Source organism: Leptodactylus fuscus, chromosome 6, assembly GCF_031893055.1.
Source record: "Leptodactylus fuscus isolate aLepFus1 chromosome 6, aLepFus1.hap2, whole genome shotgun sequence".
Classification (NCBI taxonomy): Eukaryota; Metazoa; Chordata; class Amphibia; order Anura; family Leptodactylidae; genus Leptodactylus; species Leptodactylus fuscus.
The window spans coordinates 90,749,341-90,774,491 of NC_134270.1; the positions used below are offsets into that span (position 1 = coordinate 90,749,341).

The 25,151-nt window shown below is 42.5% G+C and overlaps 1 protein-coding gene across 1 annotated transcript in view; it reads right to left on the reverse strand.

Annotated features, from left to right (window-relative positions):
• PTGIS (prostaglandin I2 synthase) overlaps positions 1-25,151 on the reverse strand; it is a 133,759-nt gene that overhangs the window by 42,557 nt on the left and 66,051 nt on the right. The window contains exon 6 of the mRNA XM_075278065.1: positions 10,683-10,864. Coding sequence (XP_075134166.1) covers positions 10,683-10,864 — 182 coding nt within the window. The remainder of the gene's footprint in view (positions 1-10,682; positions 10,865-25,151) is intronic.

Consider the following 25,151-nt stretch of genomic DNA (forward strand, 5'->3'; position numbering starts at 1 on the left):
TGGCATATGATTCCAATAAGTCCTCTAAATTTGACAACTTCTAGTGACCGTGGGAGACGTCTCAGGAATCTCCAGTTTGCCAATATGTTCTCTTGGCTATCACACCCTATCAGCACCCATATTGTTTCGCTTACATATTGTTTCACTTACTTACTTGTTTTCCCCTTCCTCATCCTTTTTTACATCCTGTCATAATATGTACAAGCTGACCTTGAACCTTGGTCTCTGGGTCTGTCATAAACTGAGGTGGCTTTTCCTGGACATCAAGAACCACACAGATGTCAGTATTGGGCAGTTTTGACTCACCATTGTCCCCAAATTCCCCACTTCTCAATAAATTATGCTTTTCGCAATTTGGAAAAGTTCATCTCTTGCTATAGTTCTCTGGTGAGGAATGTGTCAGTGAGTAAGTCAAAGACTTTATCTCATAGTTCTCATACCTCTTAGTCCAAACTAGAGCAATGTAATCCTCTGCTAGCTTGTCTCCATAGATCTAAGCAGGTCCTCTTTAGATATGTGTGCAGCTTCCAACTCTAGGCAGTCACTTGTTTTAATTGTCTTGTGGACTTTAAAATATTGCTGCTGATGTTCTTTTCTCTCTAATCTGACTGACTAGGTTCACATTAACATTCGGATTTCTGTTCTTCATGTCCACTTGGAGACCTGAAATGTTTACTAAGTGTTTGTATAAAGATAACACAAATAAGAGTGTAACAAAGCCAACAAATAATTGGAAGCAGACCGACTCCTGTACAACAGAACAAAAACAAAAAGAACGAAATGCTAGCAAAGGTAATCCAGCACATCATGGCTCAGTCAATAAGATCAGTAAGGTGGGAATGATCAACACTGGGTGTGACATTTGAGATGGAGGTATGGTATATCACAACCTCATCAAGTAAGAGACCCATGTCAAGGTAACTGACAGAATGTAATCACAGAGAGATTGCTCCTCAGATATCAGCAATTTAAAGGGGTTTTCTTCTAATTTTCTGTATTCCTTATCAAACAGTCAACCACCCAGCTTACTGAACAGGACATTATGAAGTATCACAATACTTATTACAATAAAATCTAAAAGAAATGAAAATCAAATATTATGCATATCTCAGCATTATCTGTGTGTTTACATAGAGAGATAACAGACAGAGTCTTTATCAGCAAACTGCAATTAGCTGAGCTGATTGTCCTGCTAGCAGAACTGTACATAACAGTGACTATTCAGCACCCCCCCCCCTCCATCCCAGAGAGCACTGAGTGATGTCACGTGCCCTGTGTTATCACACAAGTCTGGAAATGGAAATGCCATGGAAATGCTGTGTAAACAATGGGGAGGAATAATTTCCCACAGCAGGAAAACAAAGCAACTTTGCTAAAGCAATGTATTTAGGAAAACTCTGGGTATACCTCTTTAAGTAGACATTATTCATTTGGCCATTCCAAGCGTTCTGGTTTTCAAGGATACAAATAAATAGATAAATATACTGAGATAACAAGATAACAATATTGGACCTCAGATTAAGATTTCTTTTGTACACTGTAACTTGTGATAACCCAGTAAATAAACAAAGAGTTATGATTTGTTCAGATAGTAAACAGTGTAAAGAAGTGAATCAAGCTTACCACCTTAAACTGCGCTGCCCGCTTAATTCACCTCAACCCCCGATGAATCCACAATCCACAACCTGGCCCCTCCATATATCTATGAACTAATCTCCTGCTACCTGCCCACACGTAACCTCAGATCCTCCAACGACCTCCTACTCCGCTCTGCTCTCATCCGCTCCTCACACAAAGGCCTTCAAGATTTCTCCCGTGCATCCCCCATACTCTGGAACTCCCTACCAAGACACATAAGACCAGACCTGGGCAAAGCCTGGCCCCCGGTCCATATCCGGCCCTCTGAGTGATTCAGTCCGACCTGCACAGCTTGACTAGGGAGGCGTGTCTAGGGGGGGGGGGGGCGCGTGTCTAGGGGGCGTGTCTTAGTGCCGCAGGGAGATGGAGACGTGGTGTGTGTCATAAGGTGCTGAGAGATGTAAGGTGAGATGCAGGGTGGAGAGTGTGTGTGTGTGTCTATATGTGTCTGTGTGTCTGAGTAACCTAGGGACAGAGATGGAAGGGGAATGTTATACTGGGGCAGAGATGGCAGATGGAGGGGGGACATGAGACTGGGGGAGAGATGGAGGGAGGACATGAATCTGGGGGCAGAGATGGAGGGGACATGAATCTGGGGGCAGAGATGGAGGGGACATGAATCTGGGGGCAGAGATGGCAGATGGAGGGGGGACATGAAACTGGGGGAGAGATGGAGAGGGGGCATGAAATGGGGCAAATAAAGGGGGATATGAAACTGAGGGAGAAATGGAGGGGGGGACATGAAACTGGGGGTAGATGAAGAGGGCACTTAAACTGGGGGCAACTGGAGGGGGCATTAAATCGTGGAGGAAGCCGTAGGGGGACCTGTCTGCCTCTAGTTGCCCCCAGTTTAATGTCACCCTCCAGCTACCCCTACGGTTTGTCTGCTTCCAGCTTCCCGATTTTAATGTCCTCCTCTAGTTGCCCCCCAGTTTCATGTCCCGCTCCAGCTGTCAATTTATTGCCTCCCTCCAACTACCCCCACTGTTTAATGTCCCCCTCCAGCTGCCCCAGTTTAATGTCCCCTCTAGTTTACACAAGTTTACACTGGGGCACCAGGAGAGGGACTTAATACTGTGGGGCAGTTAGAAGGGAACATTATAATGTGGGGACATATAATGTACGGTGACTGTAGGAGGATTATACTTTGTGGGGGCACATGGAAAGATGATTGGGAATGGGCGGGGTCAATGTAGAAGTGGGTGGAGCTAAATTTGCAGTGGCACGGCCCCATGGGAAAATTAATTTCCCACCCCTGCATAAGACTGACCCCCACAATCACAGGCTTCAAGAAGGCCCTGAAGACTCACCTATTCAGGAAGGCCTACAACCTCCAATAACACTATCACCACACCGTCATCTGAACAGTCTCCCCCTCTCCTCCTGTCTCTATCCCACTTCCCTCATAGATTGTAAGCCCTCGCGGGCAGGGCCCTCTACCCCACTATGCCAGTCTGTCATTGTTAGTATTATATCTACCTGTATATTTTGTGTACTGTATGTAACCCCCAAATGTAAAGCACCATGGAATTAATGGTGCTATATAAACATATAATAATAATAATAATAATAATAATAATAATAATAAGCAAGCTAAAAATTATTTAGGCAAAAACAAATGCAAGTAATTCAATATTTAAATAGGTATTAAAGTTTCAACAGGAAAACCTACACACAAGCTAAAAATACAAAAAACAGAATGTAAGATACAAAAATACACTAAGAATACACTAAGAGCTTAGGTAGATCTGTTGCCATAAGGTCATATTTAGCCACAGTGCTCTTTCTAATGTTTAAAATACTGCTGTTCCAAGTAATCCCAGGCTAAACATAGTGAGGGGAGGAAGCACTAAGGGGGAAAGCATGAGGCATAGTATCCTAGTGTGCAGGCTGTGTAATTCCTTTTTGCACCTTGAAGTACAAACATAAAGTATGATATGGCAGCTAAACATGCGTTTGTTACCTTCAATGAGGATGGACAGGTTTGTATACAACCAAAAAAAAACAAAACATCCACTCTCCCCAAAACTTGGCTTACTGCAAATCAAACAAAACTGGGGGTGTGAAGTAAACTTAAAACATAACATTTAATGGTTTTATTAAAAACGTTCACATATATTAGTAAATTGTGCTTGAACACTAGGTACTAAAAGCAATAAAATAGGACCTCATTTAGGAGAAACTGACCCAAGAGATAACCACCAGTACTAAGTCCAGGAGCGACACTTTTTTGACATACGGATGTATCTCCTGGTTAGCACATGCAGATCTATTTTACCTCTCCTGTAGTGCCAATTCTCAACCTGTAAAGTTTCTACATGTGTAGAAAGCAATTGCAGCAGCAATTGCAGAAAGACTGGTTCACTTCTTCCCGTTGGAGTAGAGCTCAGATATTCTGAGTATGGGGTGAATAATCCAGTTTATCCAAGTTGTCTCAGAGTCCTCACACTCTCCCACTACCAGTTCATCATCACATAAGGTAGACTGTGTATAGGATGTAATGTGTGCACAGAAAACGCCAGCTGAATAATTGTCTGCTATCCCTATGCACACATGACTCATCCAGCTACTACTCAATGACTAATCAGCGTGTAGGCGGAAATGAGTCCTGATTTTATACCTAGTGGAAATACAGTCTGAAAGTCTCTTTCCCTACATGTTTCAACTATACTTAATCATAAGTATCATCAGGGGAATATCATGCTAAAATAAAGGTATACAGTGATGAATGAGGATTTGGAGCAGTCACTGTCTAGTGCAGTGATGGTGAAACTATGACACGCGTGTCAAAGTTGACATGCTAAGACATTTTGGGTGACATTCATCACCAGGCTGAGACTGGAGCATGGACAAGTGAGTAAGAATGATCAGTCGCTACTCTGTATGGGGGTGAGGGGGGAAAGGGGGTCTTATACTGTGGGTGGGCATTAACCCCTTCCCGCCGATGGCACTTTTTGACTTCCTGACCAAGCTCGATTTTTCAAAACGGAAATGTGTCACTTTATGTGGCAATAACTATAGAACGCTTTAACTTACCAAAGTGATTTTGAGATTGTTTTCTCGTAACACATTGTACTTCATGTTAGTAGTAAATTTTGGTTGATATTTTGATATATTGATATTTTGTGTTTAATTATGAAAAAATAGGAAATTTGGTGGAAATGTTGAAAAATATGCATTTTATAAAGTTTGAAATGATGTGCATTGCATACAGATAGTCAGACCGCCAAAATTATATCATAAATCTCATGTCCCAGATCTCTGCTTTATGTCGGCATCAAATTTTAGTGACCATTTTATTTTTTATGGACATTATAAGGTTTACAAGTGAAACAACAATATTCAAAATTTTCAAGAAATTTCCAAAACCCATTTTTTAAGGGACTAATCCAGTTATGAAGGAGTTTTAAAGGACCCCTGTATTAGAAACCCCCATAAATCACCCCATTTTCAAAACTGCACCCCTTAAATAAGCCAAAGCAACATATACCAAGTATTTTAACCCAATAAGTGCTTAACAGGAATTAATACAAAATGGAGGTGAAATTTTCAAATTTGATTTTATTTTACTAATATTTTTGTTTAGCCCTAGAATTTGCACATTTACAAGGGGTTAAAGGAGAAAACGCATCCCACAATTTGTTAGGCAAGTTCTCCCGACTACCATAGTACCCCACTTGTGGGTGTAAACTAATATATGGACGCACCGCGAGACGCAGAAGGGAAGGCGCACCAAAGAGCTTTTAGAGGGCAGATCCGGCTGTGATCAGTTTCAGGCACCATGTCGCATTTACAAAGCCCTTGAGGTGTCAAACAGTGGAAACCTCTAGAAAGTGACCCCATCTTGAAAACCGCACCCCTCAAAGAATTTATCAAGTGATGTAGTAGCATTAGTAACCCCGAAGTAAATATGTAAGCTGTGCAGAGTAAATTGGGTAAACCAAATCCCATTCTATTTTCCCACTAGCTCCTATGACACGGACGGGGAAGAGGAGCATTCTGGGGGATCACCGCTGGTGTATTATCTCTCATAAGCTCTAAATATGGGGGGTCCCCTGAAAACGCTCGCACAGCTTACATATTTCCTTCTAGTCGCAGCCACTTATGTCCTAATGATTTGGCGACTTTTGGGGTTTTTGTGTTCACATTGTACAAGCAAGATTTTTATTTTTATCTTCTGGCAATGTGGCCATATGAGGGCTTGGTGTTTGCGGTATTAGATGTACTTTTCAATGCCACCATTTTGGGGCCTGTAAATTATTGACTACATTTTATTAACTCTTTCTGGGTGGGATGTAAAAGGAAACATCAATTCTAGCATTGCTTTTTAGCATTTATTTTTTTTCCCGTGCAGCATACAGCATAAGTAACATGTTACCTTTATTCTGCAGGTTGGTACGGTTACGGCGATACCTCATTTATATGATTTTTTAATGCGTTGCTATTTGTGCAGAATAAAATTCAATTTAGGGAAAAAAAAATCTATTATTTTTGCATCGCCATCTTCTGAAAGGCGTAACATTTTTATTTTTTGGTAGACAGAGCTGGTTGAGGGCTTATTTTTTGCGGGATGACCTCTGCTTTTTATTGGTACCATTTTGGTTTTCATCTGACCATTTGATTATTTTTTATTGAACATTTTGTAAGGGAAAGGTGATGAATAATCATTATTTTGAGCAGTTTTCTACGTTTTTTTTTTTTTTTACGCCGTTCGCCGTTCGGGTTAAATAATGTTTTAATTTTATTGTTCAGGTTATTACGGACGCGGCGATACCAAATATGTAATGTTTTTTTCTATTTTTCTTTATTTTACATAGTAAAAGATTTTATATGGGGAAAAAGGGATTTTTGGGGCTTTATTTAGTTCTAATTTATTTTAAACTTTTTTAAACTTTTTTATTTTTATTTTTTTTTCACTTTTTTTATCTGTCCCCATGGGGGATTGAATCAGTGATCCGCTGATCACCGCTTCAATACATATACACTGCAATACACGTGTTACACGTGTATTGCAGTGTAGAGGAAGCTGTCAGCCTGTGTAGACGCACAGGCTGACAGCTTCATTTACGGCAGGATCGGCCAGGCGCGAGGACGAGGTAAGTGAAGGGGCAGACCCGGGGTCACTGATCAGACCCCGGGCTGCCCCCTACGAACACCGGCACCCCCCAAAACCGGCGCGGGGGGTGCCGATCGCCGCCATGTTACACTGAAACCCCGGAGGTGCCGGTGGTCATGTTGACCACCGGCATCTCATGGGTTAACACCCGCGATCGGACCCGGTTCCGACCGCGGGTGTAACGGGGCATTGTCAGCCGTGTATTACGGCTGACACCCGCTGTGCATGGTGCGCACACAGGTCCTGTGTGCGCACCATGCAGCCGCAGTAATAGTACGGCAGTTTGTGGGAAGCCCTTCCCAGCAGCGCCGTACTATTACGGCGCATGTCGGGAAGGGGTTAAAACAAGTTCATATACTGTGTGGGGGCCATAAATTGGGGGATCATATACTATTTGGGAGGACAAAAAAGGGGGGTCATGTATTGTGTGGGAGGCATAAGAAAGGGGTCAGATAGTGTGATGGGGCCATAAAAAGGGGTCAGATTCTGTGTGGAGAGGAAAAAAAGGGATCATATATTGTGGATGGTCATAAGAGAAAGGTCATATACTGTGGGACTGGCATAGAAAGGGGCCATAAAAACAGGGTCATATACCATATGATGGGCCAGAAAAAGTAGGTCATATACTGTATGATTGGCCAGAAAAAAGGGAGTCATATACTGTGTGATTGGCCAGAAATGCATATAATACAAATACATATAATCAAAGTATAACTTTTCACAAAAGTCACAAAATTAAGGATACTTCTAGGTGCTACATGGCACCTGAATTAAGCCAGGGTTTTTTTTTTTTTTTTAAAGAATTTAAACACACTGAGCACAATAGGTTAGCAATCACTGGCCTAGCGAATCTGCTTAGCCTAGCTTCACACCTCAGCACCCAGTATAGCTGAAAGCAGACTCTGAAATGCTCAACCTTATGTCGTCCTTAAACCCCACCCTCCCTTTGGAGTGGCAGATGGGGCAGCCAGTGGGAATTGAGGCATGGACTACACGGCCCCTCCCATCAGTCCTCCAATGACCAGAGGCTCCGGAGGAGTTAATCATTTGAGGGATTAGTGTCCTTAGTTTCTAGAGAAACCCAAGCTTGGTTCATCTCTCTACAAAATTTACATACAAGAAGATTGCTATAAGTGCTGAGGTAAAATTAAAAGGAAAAGGTCATGAAGTGACTTTGTTGTAATATACTTATTCAAATGAATGGGTTTGAAAAGTGAATGCTGGTTTCCGTCTCCTGTCCAGTTTCTCGGGCAGGAAACAGAAACCTGAGAGCAGAGACCGGGGCGCAGATGGGAACCTGCCCTGATACACGCTCGTTTCAAAAAATATAAATCCTGTATATGGCTGTTGATGTTTAGCATACTGCATATATTGCTATGTCCAGAACCAGACAAATTGAACAACATACCGTATATACTCGAGTATAAGCCGACCCGAATATAAGCCGAGGCCCCTAATTTTACCACAAAAAAATGGGAAACTTATTAACTCGAGTATAAGCCGAGGGGGGAAATGCAGCAGCTACTGGAAAATTTCAAAAATTAAAATGGTCGGAGTTTTTGGGTGCAGTAGTTGCTGGGTGCTGGAAAAGGGGAAGGGGTGTTTTGGTTGTCTGTCTGCCCCTTCCCTGAGCTTGAGGACTGTTTCTTTGTTCCCCCACTTGGAATTCAGCCTGGCTGAATATAGGATATCTGCAGTGCTCCTATTAACCCCTTTCGGACGGAAGAGGAGCACTGCAGATAACCTATATTCAGTAGACCGGGCCCTTTCAGACACAGGATACCTAATGTGTATGTGTTTCACAGTAATGTTCTACTTTTGTATCTATTCTAGGGAAAGGAGTGATTTAGAACTTTTGTAAAGCTTCTTTTTTTTCTCACTAATGTATGGGAGATTCTATACATTGTTATTGCGGCTGGTCATAGACCCCCCCCCCCAAAAAAATAAAAAAAAAATAAAATAAAATATATATATATATTTTTTTTATGACCAGAGTATAAGCCGAGTTTAACCTAATTGATATAGCAGGATAGATATTTCACTCAAACTCTATACTCATATATATGCCCCTGACAGCCCCCAATTCATCCGTGTGGCATATATGATTAAATAAAGACAGATACCTGTATGACAATCCGCTCTTTCTCTTTCAATATCATATACCACTTTTGATCAGGGATAGAATAGATAAAATCTCTTTTATTGCTTTAGAACATGGTGTTCAGGCACAATTTACTATAATATATGTGAACATTCTTAATGAAACTATCAAACGTTATGTTTTAAGCATACGTCACACCCCCAGTTTTGTTTGATACCCCAAACTGAAGTAACACACACTTTTTTCACCACCATTTCAGTTAATTTCGGTACTTACTGCAGATCACTATGAGTATGAAGCCAAAAGCCATATCAACCAGAGAAAAATCATCTTTGCACAAAAAAAGTCATGGACAAGGAACACATTGAAATTGAAGTTTAACCCCTTAACGACTGGCCAGCAGTAAAATTACGTCGGCACTGACAGGTCTTTGCTACTGACTACCCTATAGTAAAAATACATTGGGCAGTCAGGGTAGGCTCAGTAGCAGCAACAAACGCTATGACTAAGGGACACAGCTTCGTGAAACGCGTTAGCGGTTTTTAACCCACATTTTTTTGTTATGTTTTTTCTTGACTGTTTCACTTTTTGATGTTTTTCTGTACTTTTTAAAGGTTAAATTTTATTGAAGTTCAGATGGTATGCAGATCCCTCTCTCTCAGTCTTGGTATACATTTGTATTTGTTTTTTGGAGTCCAAAAAGCGTAGCTCATGCACCCCGAAGACTTGTGCAAATGGTGAGATACAGTCAAAAGTACAGTCCTATGAAAAAGTTTGGGGACCCCTATTAATCTTAATCATTTTTAGTTCTAAATATTTTGGTGTTTGCAACAGCCATTTCAGTTTGATATATCTAATAACTGATGGACACAGTAATATTTCAGGATTGAAATGAGGTTTATTGTACTAACAGAAAATGTGAAATGTGCATTAAACCAAAATTTGACCAGTGCAAAAGTATGGGCACCTCAACAGAAAAGTGACATTAATATTTAGTAGATCCTCCTTTTGCAAAGATAACAGCCTCTAGTCGCTTCCTGTAGCTTTTAATCAGTTCCTGGATCCTGGATGAAGGTATTTTGGACCATTCCTCTTTACAAAACAATTCAAGTTCAGTTGTTTGATGGTCGCCGAGCATGGACAGCCCGCTTCAAATCATCCCACAGATGTTCAATTATATTCGTCGGGAAGGGGTTAATAGGAGCACTGCAGATAGGCTATATTCAGCCAGGCTGAATTCCAAGTGGGGGAAAAAAAAAACAGTCCAAAACACTCCTTCCTCAGCGTCTACTGCACCCAAAAACTATACTGGAGTCAATAAGTATTCCCAGTTTTTTGTGGTAAAATTAGGGGGGTCGTCTTATATTTGGGTTGGCTTATACTTGAGTATATACAGTAAGTAAACATGGTATAAAACATCTATGCCAGTTTTTTGGAACAAATTTCTGCAACATAAATGAGATTTCTGGTGCATTTAATTCAGTAAATTTAGTAAAACCTGGATGTCATACCAGGTAAACATAGGTTATTAAGCTACATAAATATAAATAATTAGTGTAGTATATGGTTTTAGTGCATCACTGAGGTGAAGGACTTGTGTTATTGTGTACTGCTCCTCTTGAGTTAGATTCACATGTGGTGTCCATTGAGAAGACAGATACTGACAGATCCCACAGACTATAATGGGGTCCATTTGCTTGCCAGTTTGATGTCTGCCAATTTACTGGATGGAAAAAAGAAGAGTTTGCAGGACTTTTTTCCAACTAGGATTTATGCCAGAGGCTTAATTCATGGACCCCTCACATGTACAAACGTGATACTACTTACTTGTGTCGCCCACAGTTGGAGGAGCATAGCCCTGCACTGCATTGCCGTAGGTACGCCTAGCTCCTGCAGGTGGCGATGATAACTCTTCAGCCATTTACTTTTCTCAGGTTTCCTGGAGAGTTTCTCTATGTTAAGCAGATGCCAGAGATTCTCCTTTGATGACATGAATTCATTTTTTTCCACTGCATAAGATAAAAAACTCAATCAGTCTTTAAAAAGAGAAATCATGTCCTCTCAGATATGGCATGTTATGTGCCGTTGCAAAGCTGATAGTTTGCTGAATGTTTTGTATTAGTATCGGCTACCAATATCACGGCACTGTCAAAGGGGCTGGGCTCATAGCTCCGAGTCATCTCTGTGCTGTTAGAAGGTACTCTTCTACAAACATGTACTGTAAAAGTGATGATTCTGAGCTGCGATGTTGGTCTCTGAGAGTACAGTGATATCAGGAGCTGAAACTAATAGCAAAGAAAAATTCTGTAAAACAGAATTCAGTAAACTGAAAGTTTTTCAGCATTATATATGCAGCTTTGTAGCGGACATCAAAGGTCCTTTTTCAGTGTTGTTCCAGCTCCTGTCCAGACTCATTAAAGGTAAGACAGGAGAGGTTATAAATGTAGTATACTTGAATATATATTTAAAACAAGTGTTCTCTCTATTTTTACGCTGCTTGCAGATAGTTTTAGGTGAATAAGTTATAGGTCTTGGGTCCCTAATCTTTTAATACTTTAACAATGCCCCTGAGTTAAGAACTGCAGTTCTCTGAACACTGGCTTCGAAATTGACTAAATGTGGCGTTGTAGGTACGCTGGGGCAGATTTATGCAAGACTGGCATTATTAACATCGGTCTTCATAATTTCTAAATTTTGGTCATAAGTCTGCCCGAAAACACCCAAAAGGTATACTCATATACACTGCTCAAAAAAATAAAGGGAACACTCAAATAACACATACTAGATCTGAATGAATGAAATATTGTCATTGAATACTTTGCTCTGTAAAAAGTTGAATTTGATGACAACAAAATCACACAAAAATCATCAATGGAAATCAAATCTATTAACCAATGGAAGCCTAGATATGGAGTGGCCCCCAAAATTAAAGTGGAAAAACTCTTTACAGGCTGATATTACTTTGATGTAATGTCCTTAAAACATGTCAAAATGAGGTTCAGTAGTGTGTGTGCCCTCCACGTGCCTGTATGATTTCCCCACAACGCCTGGGTATGCTCCTGATGTGGTTGCGGATGGTCTCCTGAGGGATCTCCTCCCAGACCTGGACTAAAGCATCTGCCAACTCCTGGACAGTCTGTAGTGCAACGTGACATTGGTGTATGGAGCGAGATATGATGTCCCAGATGTGCTCAATTAGATTCAGGTCTGGAGAACGGGTGGATCAGTCCATAGCTTCAATGCCTTCATCTTGCAGGAACTGGTGACACACTCCAGCCACATGAGGTCTGGCATTGTCCTGCATTAGGAGGAACCCATGGCCAATTGCATGGGCATCGGGTAGGGATCAAATTTGGACACTTCACTTAGTTTACAGAAATCAACACAGAACCTTAGGGTACCATCTGGCTCAGAAATCAAAACAATGGGATCGACCAGTCCCTCAGATATGGCTTACCTGCGCGCTTAAGGTACCCAGTACGGTTTTAGATTAAAGCGGCTCTATCACTGGATTCTCACTATTTTAGATAAACATATGCCTGAATAGCCTTTAAAAAGGCTATTCAGCCCCTGCTTCAGCCTTTAAAAAGGCTATTCAAGTCCTGCTAATCATTTGTTAAAAGACCCCTCCCCACCATTTTAATGAATTACCTTTTAATCGCATATGTAAATGAGCCCTACCGTGCACCGTGGGCGTTCCCGTGCACCCCTCACGTCATACTCTGTTCATGCCCTCCTCTCTTGGTTCTTCTATGTAAGTCCCTCCTCCTGCTGCAGCCCCTGCTCTGCATAGATCACTACTTAGAAGACGACGAAGGACCTTGTAGTGACGTCATCACAGGGACAAGCCAATCACAGAGCAGTAGTGACGTCATCACAGGTCCTGTGCCACTAGCAGGGAAGAGACAATTGAAGGCTGTGAATCGAAAACAGGACCCTACAAAGTCCATGGCCACTCTTTCAAAGGGTACTTCTATAATGGGTAGGGTTACCAAAGGACTCCTGAAGTGTGACACAGGAGAAGTTAGTTGACACTCTGGGCAGGAGTTACAATACTCTTGCGTATGCTTATCAATTCCTTGCCAATAAAAACACTGTAGAATGCGCTCTTTGGTCTTTTTGTACCCCAGGTATCGTCCTAACACATGCTTATGTGACAAATCTAACACTACCCTTTGATATGGTCAGGGGACCTCCAATTGCTCAACAATTTCTCCCCATATTTGGTTCACCCTGGTTCATGGACATATAGGGGAACTCCTTATCAGCTCCTGGATACTGGGGTTCACCGTTTACCACTTTTACGTTTTCTCTGACATGAGCCAGATTAGAATCTCTCATTTGAGCAGTCCCAAAATTGTCAGGGGACACTTCATGCTCTGGCATCTCAGGAACTCCCTCCTGACCTTCAGCATCACCAGCTAACACAGACAGGGGAAAATTATTACCATCTTGGGTCACCCCCACAGCTGGTGTTTCCCTGTCAGGATCAAAGGGTTCAGGGTTAACTTTAGGCAACACATTATCAACATTCAAATTTTTAGGACATGGTAGTTTCTGCTTTTTCCACATATCCCAGAACAGAGGAAAATCCCTCCCTGTAATCACATTATGGAACAGAGACTTAACCAAGCCCACTTTGTGAGAGGCAGTTCCAGAGGTAGTTGTTATGGAGACCTCTGCAAAAAGTTACTCCCTAGTTTCACTATGTACGCTCAAGACCCCAATAGTTTGTCCACTTTACAGTGTAGGGTTGACTAGATCATGGTGCACCATGGTTACCAGGCTCTCAGAGTCAAGGAGAGTAAGTACCGGACACCCTGCTACAGTCACAGTACACATTTGCGGTTCTGACGCAGTTTCCGCTGAACAAGCGGGTTGAGCAAACAGTATTCAGCAATGTTCAGTTGATGGCACCACCAACATCTGAGACAGTATGGGTCTCCATTCTGAGACCTGGGTTTAACTCCTTCCCACCATGGACATTTTTCGATTTTTGGTTTTCCTTTTTCATTTCTCCCCCTTCCAAACCCCATAACCTTTTTGTTTTTTTGCTATCAGAGCCATATCAGGTCTTAATGTTTGCGGGACTAATTGTTCTTCATGATGCTACCATTAATTAGTCTGTACAATGTACTGGGAAGCTGAAAAGAAAATTGAGAATGGGGTGGATTTGAAGAAAAAAGTGCATTTGTGCAACTTTCTTACAGGATTCAATTTTATGGCAGCCAAAATGGCGTGTCACCTGTATTCTATGTTTCATTACGATTCCGGGGATACCAATTTTTTTTTTCCTAAAAGTTGCCGTATTCTGACACCTCTAACTTTTTTAAACTTCTGTGTACAGGGATGCATACATTGTCATTTTTTGTGGCACCAGGTGTACTTTTTAGTTATACCATTTTGGGGAATTGCTATTGCTTTGATCAAATTTATTAAAATTTTTTATCAGAGACAAAACAGTGAAAAAAATGTGGTTTGGAACTTTTGACTTTGTTTTCCCACTACTACGTTTACCATATGTGAAAAATATTTTTAGAGATTTGTAGAGCGGACGTTTTCAGACACAAGAATACCTATTGTATGTGTGCTTCACAGTATTTTACTGTGACAGTACATTTATATGTGTTCTAGGGAAAGGTGGGTGAATTTGACTTTTTATTTTTTATAATTTATTTATTTATTTATTTTTTCTTTCATTTATTAGACCCCCTAGGGGTCTTGAAGCCCAATGAGTCAGATCACTAATGCAATACATTACAATGCTAATACATTGCAATTCATTGCAACAAATCGTCATTTCTTTTGCAGGCTACAAAAACCAGGTCTTACTGTATACAGACAGGTGTGTGCTTTTCCTAATCAAGTCCAATCAGTTTAATTAAACACAGCTGGACAGCTGGACTCCAATGAACGAGTAGAACCATCTCAAGGAGAATCAGCAGGAAATGGACAGTATGTGAGTTAAATAAGAAAATCACAGCAAAAAGTCTGAATACTTATGTGATATTTCAGTTTTTCTTTTGTAATCAATTTGCAAAAATATCTACATTTCTGGGGGGGGTTTCTGTCAAGATGAAGTGCTGAGTGTAAATTAATGAGAAATTAAATGAACTTTTTTGATTCTAGCAAATGGCTACAATAAATACTTTCCATACCCACTGTAGAGTAGCCTGCAAAAGAAAATCATTGCAGACAGGCCTAGGAGCCTTTACAGTAGCTACTCAGTGGCTAGGTACCGTTCCACTAAAAATACCAGCTAGTCAGTCGTTCCCGCTTGTCCAACCCAGCGCTGAATCTGAGGCGGAAGTGATCTGTGTACTTTCCAGTACCACTCTTCCACCATCTATGCTGGAGCTTCCTTTTCAGGCTGAATCCACTTCTTTACTAAATACACCAAGTCATGCATCTGGGATCGAGGTGGGAGACTTTCAGAGAAAGTGCAGTGGTGCATTCTCCCAGCACGTATGTGCATGTTCACACCAAGGCGTGCCAAGATTTCATCTCTCAATTTAGTAGTCCCTAGCCTCCTGTTCACACAGGTCATAGGAGGCCTTTTGAGATTTCCCAGTGAGGAAGGGTGCCAGTATGTCGGCCCACTGATCCTTTGGCAAATTCTCCCACTTGGCCACTCGCTCAAAACCCCAAGATATGCCTCCACACGAATGTCATTTTTTGCAGGAAACTCTGTATGGCAGCTCAGGCAGCAGTCTGTAGCCTCTGGATCTCCTGCCATCACACTCTCCTGCCATCCTCTAGTCAACCAAAGCCTCGCTGAGCTGCATCAGCGTCTCCATAAGCCGCAAGTTCTTCTGTTGTGATTGCTTCTATTGCCTCTTGGCTTCCATCAGGGCTTTATGCTGCTATGCCCGAGTCTGCTGCTGCTGTAGGATGACCTGCCCAAACTGTTTTATAAAGTCCTCCATACTGGCAGTCTCCTTTTTAATCTCTCCTGCAGCTTTCACTCAGGACATAGGAGAGAAAAAAAAATGTGTATGTCTCTTTAAAACTGTTTAACTTGGGGTATGCCCGCATCCTCCACCATATGTGGGGAAGTTAGCTCAGTAGAGCAGACCCAAACAGTCAAGAGAGGGACACCAAATATGCAGCAAACTGGTTTATTTAGAAAAAAACTGAAAAATAAATAAACCTTGACTTCAGGCACAAAATGAGCAAAACAAAATACAGCCTTATCTTCCAAAACAAAATATAGACCTACTCATCTGAGCAACTAACTAAACATAACTTATAACCTAACTATAAGTGTGGCTTACTTCCAGCCACACGAACAAAACAGGCGCAATATTGTCTCACCAGACTCAGGGTTACAGGACAGAACTATATATCTCTTTTCACCTCATGGAACTACTGAAATGCAGGAGCTGCAGCCTTTTTCTGGCCCAGTAATGAGCCAAGGATCTACACCTGGGTTAAGGCCTACTCCAGATCTGCCCTGGGCTACACATGTCAGAAATCTGGGGCTGATATATCTGGACTCCAGCACTCTGCCTGTTACCTTCTCACACCACATATGACATTAAGTACATTATACTGGCTACAAAGTGTCATACATGTGGGCAAAAACTGCAGTTTAGGTACACAGCAGGGCGCAGATGTGAAGGAGCGCCATGTGGCTTTTGGAGCGCAAATTTAGAGGCTTGGTATCTGGATGTCAGTACCAGTACAGTGAAATACTCTAGTGAGTGACCCCATTTTGAAAACTGCACCCTTCAAAAAATGTATAAAGAGGTGTAGTGAGCATTCATTCATGCATCCCAGGCATGAATACACAATGGATGGTAAAGAGTGAATACGTAAGCTGTGCGGAGTGCACTGGGAACACCAAATTCTCTACTATTTCCCCAGTAGTGTCTATGATTGTGAGGGGGAGGGGTCACTTCTGATTTATTTTCCTTTGTAATTATTTGTGCCTCACCATCTTCTGAAATGTGTAACATTTTTATTTTTCAGCTGACAGAGTTGGTTGAGGGCATATTTTTTGAGACGACCTGTGCTTTTTATTGGTACTATTTTGGGGTATGCAAGACTTTTTGATCACTTTTTATAGCATTTTTGTAAGGCGAAATAGTCAAAAATCATTACTTCCAGCATTTTTTTTCCAGTTTATATTTCCAACGTTCACCATGTGGGTTAAATAATTAATTAACATTTCACAACAGCTATAACGATTAGAGATGAGCGAGTACTGTTCGGATCAGCCGATCCGAACAGCACGCTTGCACAGAAACGTAGCCGGCACGCGGGGGGTTAAGCGGCTGGCCGCCGTCAAAGCGGATGTACCAGGTGCATCCATTCATTTCTATGGAGCGTGCTGTTCGGATCAGCTGATCCAAACAGTACTCGCTCATCTCTAATAATGATAGCTAATTTTCTGACCAATTGCCAGTTTTCAGATTATTCATTATCAGCTCTGATGTAGCTCCACATGATATAAAAAACACTAAAATGTGACATCTATACAAACAGAAGAAATAAGAAATTATATTTTAGAATATATTTATGACAACTTATTTATTGAGGTTATAACGGGTGAACCTAGCCTCTCTGCTGCCGCCCAAAACAAAAAAAAACTGTCTTTGCAATTGTTGGTGGCATGATTTTCAGATCAAAAATATCCCATGGACTGAACCACACTGTATATTGCCTCCTTTTGTTGTCCTCACATAGTAGAGCACTCCCTTTACTAGCCACACCCAACACAATATGGCTTCATTTTTTCAGCAAAAAGTAGTAGGATATAAATAGTGTGTCCCTGCAGATTCGTAGCTAACATCAAAAATAATAAATAATGAAGTGGACTAAAGCATAACATTTAGTATACTGTCTAAAATACAATTGTAAGTTAAAATGTAAAAATCAATACAATAGGACTCAATGCTAGGAGTAGAGCTTATTTCTTACACCATGGAGTCTCATTAATCGTAGGTGGAGCTCAATTCTTATATCTATTTGTATCTGTGTCTTCAATCTTAATCTTCAATTTGATAACACCATGTTTCTGCTATAACTGCTCCACTCTAATAAGGATATTTTAGCAGTCTGTACTTAATCACTACTATCTCAACATTACCAGGATAGTGTATCATAATCTCAGACTGATATAACGCCACAAGGCCCATGAGAGATCTATTATTCAGTTCTACTAGGAACTCTATTATTTACTCAGGGTATACTGGGTATATAGTCTAAGATGCTGCTTAAAAAAATGCTGCCACACACCATAGAGTATATCAATATCAATGAAAGACATTTTGGTTCAGAATATTCACGGCAACCAGTGTATAGCTGCCATACTTGGCTTCACTATAATAAGCCTATACTCATCAGGGAGAGTGTTTGCCTACATAGGCAGTACGGAGAATTACAAGTCATTCCTGCTCCGCTGGGGATTCTGGGTAAAAAATATGCAAATCTATTCTCCAGGATGCAATTAGGAGAACAGTGCACTCTGTATGCCGCCCTCTAGAGGGCAGCATCCTTAACATCATGCATGACTCAGTTAAAAAGTCAATTTAATCATGATGCGGATTTAATTGCCAAATTAGTATTTCTATCCCAAAAGGAACAGATTCCCAACTATGGACAGTGCTGTTTCGGCCTATTGGGCCATACTCAGCATAGCATAGGGATACTGATTTGGCAGAGTGAGAGACTATAGACCAGGGTCAGGGGACAATCGTACACATCAGGGAGAGTGTTTGCCTACATAGGCAGTACGGAGACTTACAAGTCTTCCCCTGACCCTGGTCTATACAATTTTATGGATTCGTATATGATGTCTATTTATACTGCTAGCATTTATTTACTTGATACTACTTCATACTGCTAGCACTTATTTTGAGTTACTTCTACCTGTCACCCTTATGTTTATTAATTGAGCAGCTCTGGTTATATACTGTACTAGTCAATTACCGCATAGATCTTAGTATATTTATGTACTGTACTATACCTGGTATCTCTGTTATTATTTGCTATCACCATATTTTTTACCTGAGCTAGTTACACTTGTGACTTGTATGTTGATTCATACTGAGTAGCTCTTGGTATATATTGTACTCACTAACTATAGGCAGAGGTGCAGATAGATCAATATACTGTATTATACTAATTCTGTACGTTTATGAACATTGTGCTACCTTTGCATTCCCTTTATGACTGTGTAGGAGCAGACTCCCTTCTTGTTTGTTGGTAATTATCCTTCCCAAGTTTTTAATAATTTCTGATAAAATTTATATTTTTATACTGCGTATTCCTCCCCGTTTTTCAGTTTTGTACAGTTCATTTTGGCTATAGGAATACATTATTCACAATGTGACCCATACAGAAGGAATATGATATGTTCTGGTACTTTTGATGTTCTTTTGATGTCATGTTGGTTGTACACATCTGTTACTAGTAGGTTCCTCGCCATTCCTTCATATCTATAACTTCAATTGCTATACAGGTAGTCCTCGACTTACGACGCTGATCCGTTCTTACGTGGCGTCGTAAACCGAATTTCGACGTAAGTCGGAAACATACCATATGACGCTGCGTAGGAACGGATCAATGTGATTCAGTGTGCAGCGGCTCGGAACGGAGGAAGACTGTACCATATACAGTACACGTACTGTACAGGGAGAGCTGGCAGCTTGCGTTTATGCGGGAGCTGACTCTTTCTCATAGTAATGCATTGGCCAGCGTTGATTGGCCAGTGTACAGCATTTAGCCAATCATCGCTGGCCAGGAGGCGGAGTCTAATATCGGACCGCAATGGAGACTGCTGTGGTCCAATCTTAGACTCCGCCTCCTCACAGATGAGCCTCCGGCAGAACCAGCGTTGATTGGCCGAATGCTGTACACTGGCTAATCAACGCTAGTCAATTCATTCCTATGAGAAAAAGTAAGCTCCCTCATAACAGCAAGCTGCCAGCTCTCCTGACTCGCAAGGACGAGCCTGCTGCAGAACCAGCGTTGATTTGCCGCAGGCTCGTCCTTGCTAGTTGGGAGTGCTGGCAGCTTTCTGTTACGAGGGAGCTTTACTTTTTAGCTCATCTCTAGTCATAACCACGAAACGTCGTAACCTGAGACCATCGTAACCCAAGGACTACCTTTACTGTAAAAAATGCTGCAGGGAATCAGTGTGACAAGTGGGTGATGAGAAGGGAACAAACAGATGTTAGAAAAGGATATACACATAAGATAGGAAGAGATGTAGGTAGCCTCTAATGAATGCTTACGTTAAAGAGGACCTTTCACCGATTTGGGCACAGGCAGTTCTATATACTGCTGGAAAGCCGACCGTGTGCTGAATTCAGCACACGGTCGGCTTTCCCGATCTGTGCCCCAGGTAAAGAGCTATCGGTCCCAGTAACGTAGCTCTTTACAGTCAGAAGGGCGTTTCTGACCGTCAGTCAGGTACGTCCTTCTCCACAGTAGCACCTATCGCGTTGTGCTGTGTGAGCGGGGAGGAACTCCCCCTCCCCTCCTGATAATACTCATTTATGGACAAGCACTGTGAGCAGAGGAAGGGGGCGTTCCTCCTTGCTCACACTGTAAAGCGCGATAGGCGCTGCTGTGGAGAAGGGCGTACCTGACAGATTGTCAGAAACACACTTATGACTGTAAAGAGCTAGAGTACCAAGACCGATAGCTCTTTACCCTGGGCACAGATCGGGAAAGCTGACAATGCGCTGAATTCAGCGCATTGTCAGCTTTTCAGCAGTAAATAGAACTGCCTGTGCCCAAATCGGTGAAAGGTCCTCTTTAACCGCTTCCCGACCGGCCCCTGTAGATTAACGTCGGCACGGCTTGGGCTCTGTGCCGCGCCGACGTTAATTAACGGCCCCTTTTAAAATGGGGATCGGGTCTCCCCGAGGGTCGGGAGCTCCATGGACCCAGCGCTAATGGCTGCTGGGGTCCACAGAGACATGATCAGGACTTGATAGATTCAGGTCCCGATCATGTAGCGGCCATGTCAGGGAAAGTTTGTTGCAGTAACAAACTTTCCCTGACATGCGATGCCGCCGCGGGTTAGATGATCCTGCGGGCGGCATTGGAAGCAAGTGTTAGCTATATGTGATAGCTAACACTGTGCTCTATATACTCCGCTCGGAGCTGGTCTCCGAGCGGAGGTTTTAACCCCTTAGATGCCGGCGGTGAAACATCACCGCCGTATCCAAGGGGCTTAGCAAAGATAAAGTGCCCCCTGGGCACCCCCGCGGCGAGATCGGGGGGTGCCCATAAGTATCTTCTGCAGCCTGGGGTCTGACCAGTGAACCCAGGCTGCTAAGAGCCCCCAGTACCTGGTTGATCCTACCAGGTATAGAGGAAGCCAGCCGATGCGTCTGTATCAGCTGGCTTCCTCCATAGACTGCAATACACTGTACTGCAGTCTATAGCATAGAGCCAGCGATCCTCTCTGATCGCTGGTTCTAGTGTCCTTATAGAACAAATAAAAAATTAAATAAAAAGTTAAAAAATAAAGAAAGAAAGTGTGTAAAAATTTTTTATATAGTTATAAACCCCCCCAAATTCCCTTTTCTTATATAAAATTAATGATATAAAAAAAAAACCAAAATATTAATAAAAACAATACATATTTGGTATCAACGCGTCCGTCACAATCTGTACAATAAAACAAACAATATTTAACCTACGCAGTGAATACCGGGAAAAAAACCGCAAAAAAACCCGGCAAAAGTAATGTTTTTTCGCCATCAAGTCACATGTACCCCAAAACAGTACCAATACAAATCACAGGTTGTCCCGCAAAAAATAAGCCATAAACCAATTCTGTCAACCGAAAAATAAAAATGTTACACCTCTCAGAAGTTGGTGATGTAAAAGTAATTGATTTACGTCCCCAAATGGATTTTTTGTTCTGCAAAACTAGTAACACATAAAAAACAATATAAATGAGGTATCGCCGTAATCGTACCGACCCGCAGAATAAAGGTCACATGTTACTTATGCTATACGCCTTGCAGAAATTTTTTTTAAAGGCAAAACACAATACCAGAATTGATAGGGATTTTTTTTAATTCACCAAGAAAGAGTTAATAAAAGTAAGTCAATATGTTAAACACCCAAAAATGTTAGAACAAAATACATCTCATACCGCAAACATCAAGCCCTCATGCGGCCACATCACCAGAAAAATAAAAAATTATAGCCTGTACAGTGTGAAGACAAAAAAACAAAAAACAAATCACCAAATCATAAGAACACAACTGGCTACGGCAGGAAGGGAATGTATAAGCTGTGCGAGCGAATACTGGAGTACAAACCAGATGTAGAGCTTACGACGGAAAATAAACCAGAACTGCCCCCCTTAGTGACACCCCCCCCCCCCCCCCAACATAGTAGCTACTGGAGATATAGTAGGAAATTTATAGTAGGTTCCTTATCCGGGGTACACCAGTGTCATACTTGTGGGCATAAACTGCTGCTTGGGTACACAGCAGGGCGCAGAAGGGAAGGAGCGATATGTGCTTTTGGACAGCTGATTTAGATTGTTGGTGTTTGGACACCATGTCACATTTGTAGAGACTCTAAAATCTCCCCTACAAAATGGGGTCACTTGTTGGGGAATTCCAAATTACTGTCACCTCCAGGGCTCTGCAAAAACAACATGGCGTCAGGAAACCCCTCCAAATCTGTACACCAAAAGCTGAAAAGCCCACTGCTCCTTCCCTTCTGAGCCCTGCTGTGTGCCCAAGCAGCAGTGTACACCCACATATATAACTTCTTTCTACCCGGGATGGCCCCTTAATAGTTTTAGGAGTGCACAAAGTGGGTGCAACTCATTGGGCACCGAAATGGCATATTTCTTTCAAAATTTAAATTTTCATTTTGTGCATTAATTTTTGGGAAGCATTTTTAGGCTCAGAATGATAATACCCCTTGATACATTCCTTGATGGGTGTAGTTTTTAAAATGGGGTCACTTTTGAGGGGTTTCCATTGTATTGATACTTTAGGGGCTCAGCAGATGCGACATGGCACCTCAAAACTATTCCAGCAATATCTGCCCACCAAAAGCAAAATAGCGCTCCTTCCATTCTGAGCCCCGCCATGCTCCCATACAGCAGATTATGGCCATATATGGGGTATTGCCGTGTTCAAGAGAAATTGTTTAACAAACTGTGGGGGGCTTTTTCTCCTTTAACCCCTTGTGAAAATGAAAACTTTGGAGATAAAGGGACATTTTAGTAATTTTTCACCTACACATCCCAAGGTTATTAAAATCTGTGAAATGGCTATAGGGTCAAAATGCTCACTATACCCCCCAATGAATACCTTAAGGGGTCTAGTTTATAAAATAGGGTCATTTATGGGGGTTTTCAATTGTTTTGGTAACTCAAATCTTGTTTGAATGTGCAATGGGTCTGAAACATTTTGAAGCAAAAATTGTGTCTTGAAACCCAGTTGGTGCTCCCTTCTTTTTGGGCCCTACTGTGCGTCCGTACATAGGATTAAGGCCACAAAGTGTACATTTTTGAACACAGGAGAAATGGGGTCATCTATTTTGGGGTGTTTTTATTTATTTTCATGTGTTATGGGGAAAAAAGCTGCCTTTAACCCCTTCCCGACATTCGCCGTAATAGTACGGCGCTGCAGGGAAGGGCTTCCCGCAAACCGCCGTACTATTACTGCGGATGCATGGTGCGCACACAGAAACTGTGTGCGCACCATGCACAGCGGGTGACAGCCGTAATACACGGCTGACAATGCCCCGTAACACCCGCGGTCGGAACCGGGTCCGATCGCGGGTGTTAACCCCTGAGATGCCGGTGATCAACATGACCACCGGCACCTCCGGGGTTACAACGTCATATGGTGCCGATCGGCACCCCCCGCGCCGGTTTCGGGGGGTGCCGGTGTTCGTAGGGGGCAGCCCGGGGTCTGATCAGTGACCCCGGGTCTGCCCCATCACTTACCCCGTCCTCGCTCCTGGCAGATCCTGCCGTAAATGAAGCTGTCAGCCTGTGCGTCTACACAGGCTGACAGCTTCCTATACACTGCAATACACGTGTAACACGTAGAGATGAGCGAACACTAAAATGTTCGAGGTTCGAAATTCGAATCGAACAGCCGCTCACTGTTCGTGTGTTCGAACGGGTTTCGAACCCCATTATAGTCTATGGGGAACATATACTCGTTAAGGGGGAAACCCAAATCCGTGTCTGGAGGGTCACCAAGTCCACTATGACACCACAGGAAATGATGCCAACACCTCTGGAATGACACTGGGACAGCAGGGGAAGCATGTCTGGGGGCATCTAACACACCAAAGACCCTCTATTACCCCAACATCACAGCCTAACAACTACACACTTTACACACTCAATACCACCTCTCTGACAGTAGGAAAACACCTTGAAACATGTGTATTTGGCACTTGCAGTGAGGAGAGCTTGTCACCAGCAGTGAATTTGGCCCTTGTAGTAAGTTGAGGTTGGCACCAACATTTGTTTTGAAAATCAGGGTGGATTGAGCCTCTAACCAGCAGAGTTTGGGCAAATTCATGGTGGAGGGAGCCTCTAAAAACCCCAGTTTGGACCAATTCATGGTGGAGGGAGCCTCTAAAAAACCCAGTTTGGACCAATTCATGGTGGAGGGAGCCTCTAAACAGCCCAGTTTGGACCAATTCATGGTGGAGGGAGCCTCTAAACAGCCCAGTTTGGGCAAATTCATGGTGGAGGGAGCCTCTAACCAGCCCAGTTTGGGCAAATTCATGGTGGAGGGAGCCTCTAACCAGCCCAGTTTGGACCAATTCATGGTGGAGGGAGCCTCTAAAAACCCCAGTTTGGACCAATTCATGGTGGAGGGAGCCTCTAAACAGCCCAGTTTGGACCAATTCATGGTGGAGGGAACCTCTAAAAACCCCAATTTGGACCAATTCATGGTGGAGGGAGCCTCTAACCAGCCCAGTTTGGACCAATTCATGGTGGAGGGAGCCTCTAACCAGCCCAGTTTGGGCAAATTCATGCTGGAGGGAGCCTCTAAACAGCCCAGTTTGGGCAAATTCATGGTGGAGGGAGCCTCTAAAAACCCCAGTTTGGACCAATTCATGGTGGAGGGAGCCTCTAAAAACCCCAATTTGGACCAATTCATGGTGGAGGGAGCCTCTAAACAGCCCAGTTTGGGCAAATTCATGGTGGAGGGAGCCTCTAAAAACCCCAGTTTGGACCAATTCATGGTGGAGGGAGCCTCTAAAAACCCCAGTTTGGACCAATTCATGGTGGAGGGAGCCTCTAAAAAACCCAGTTTGGACCAATTCATGGTGGAGGGA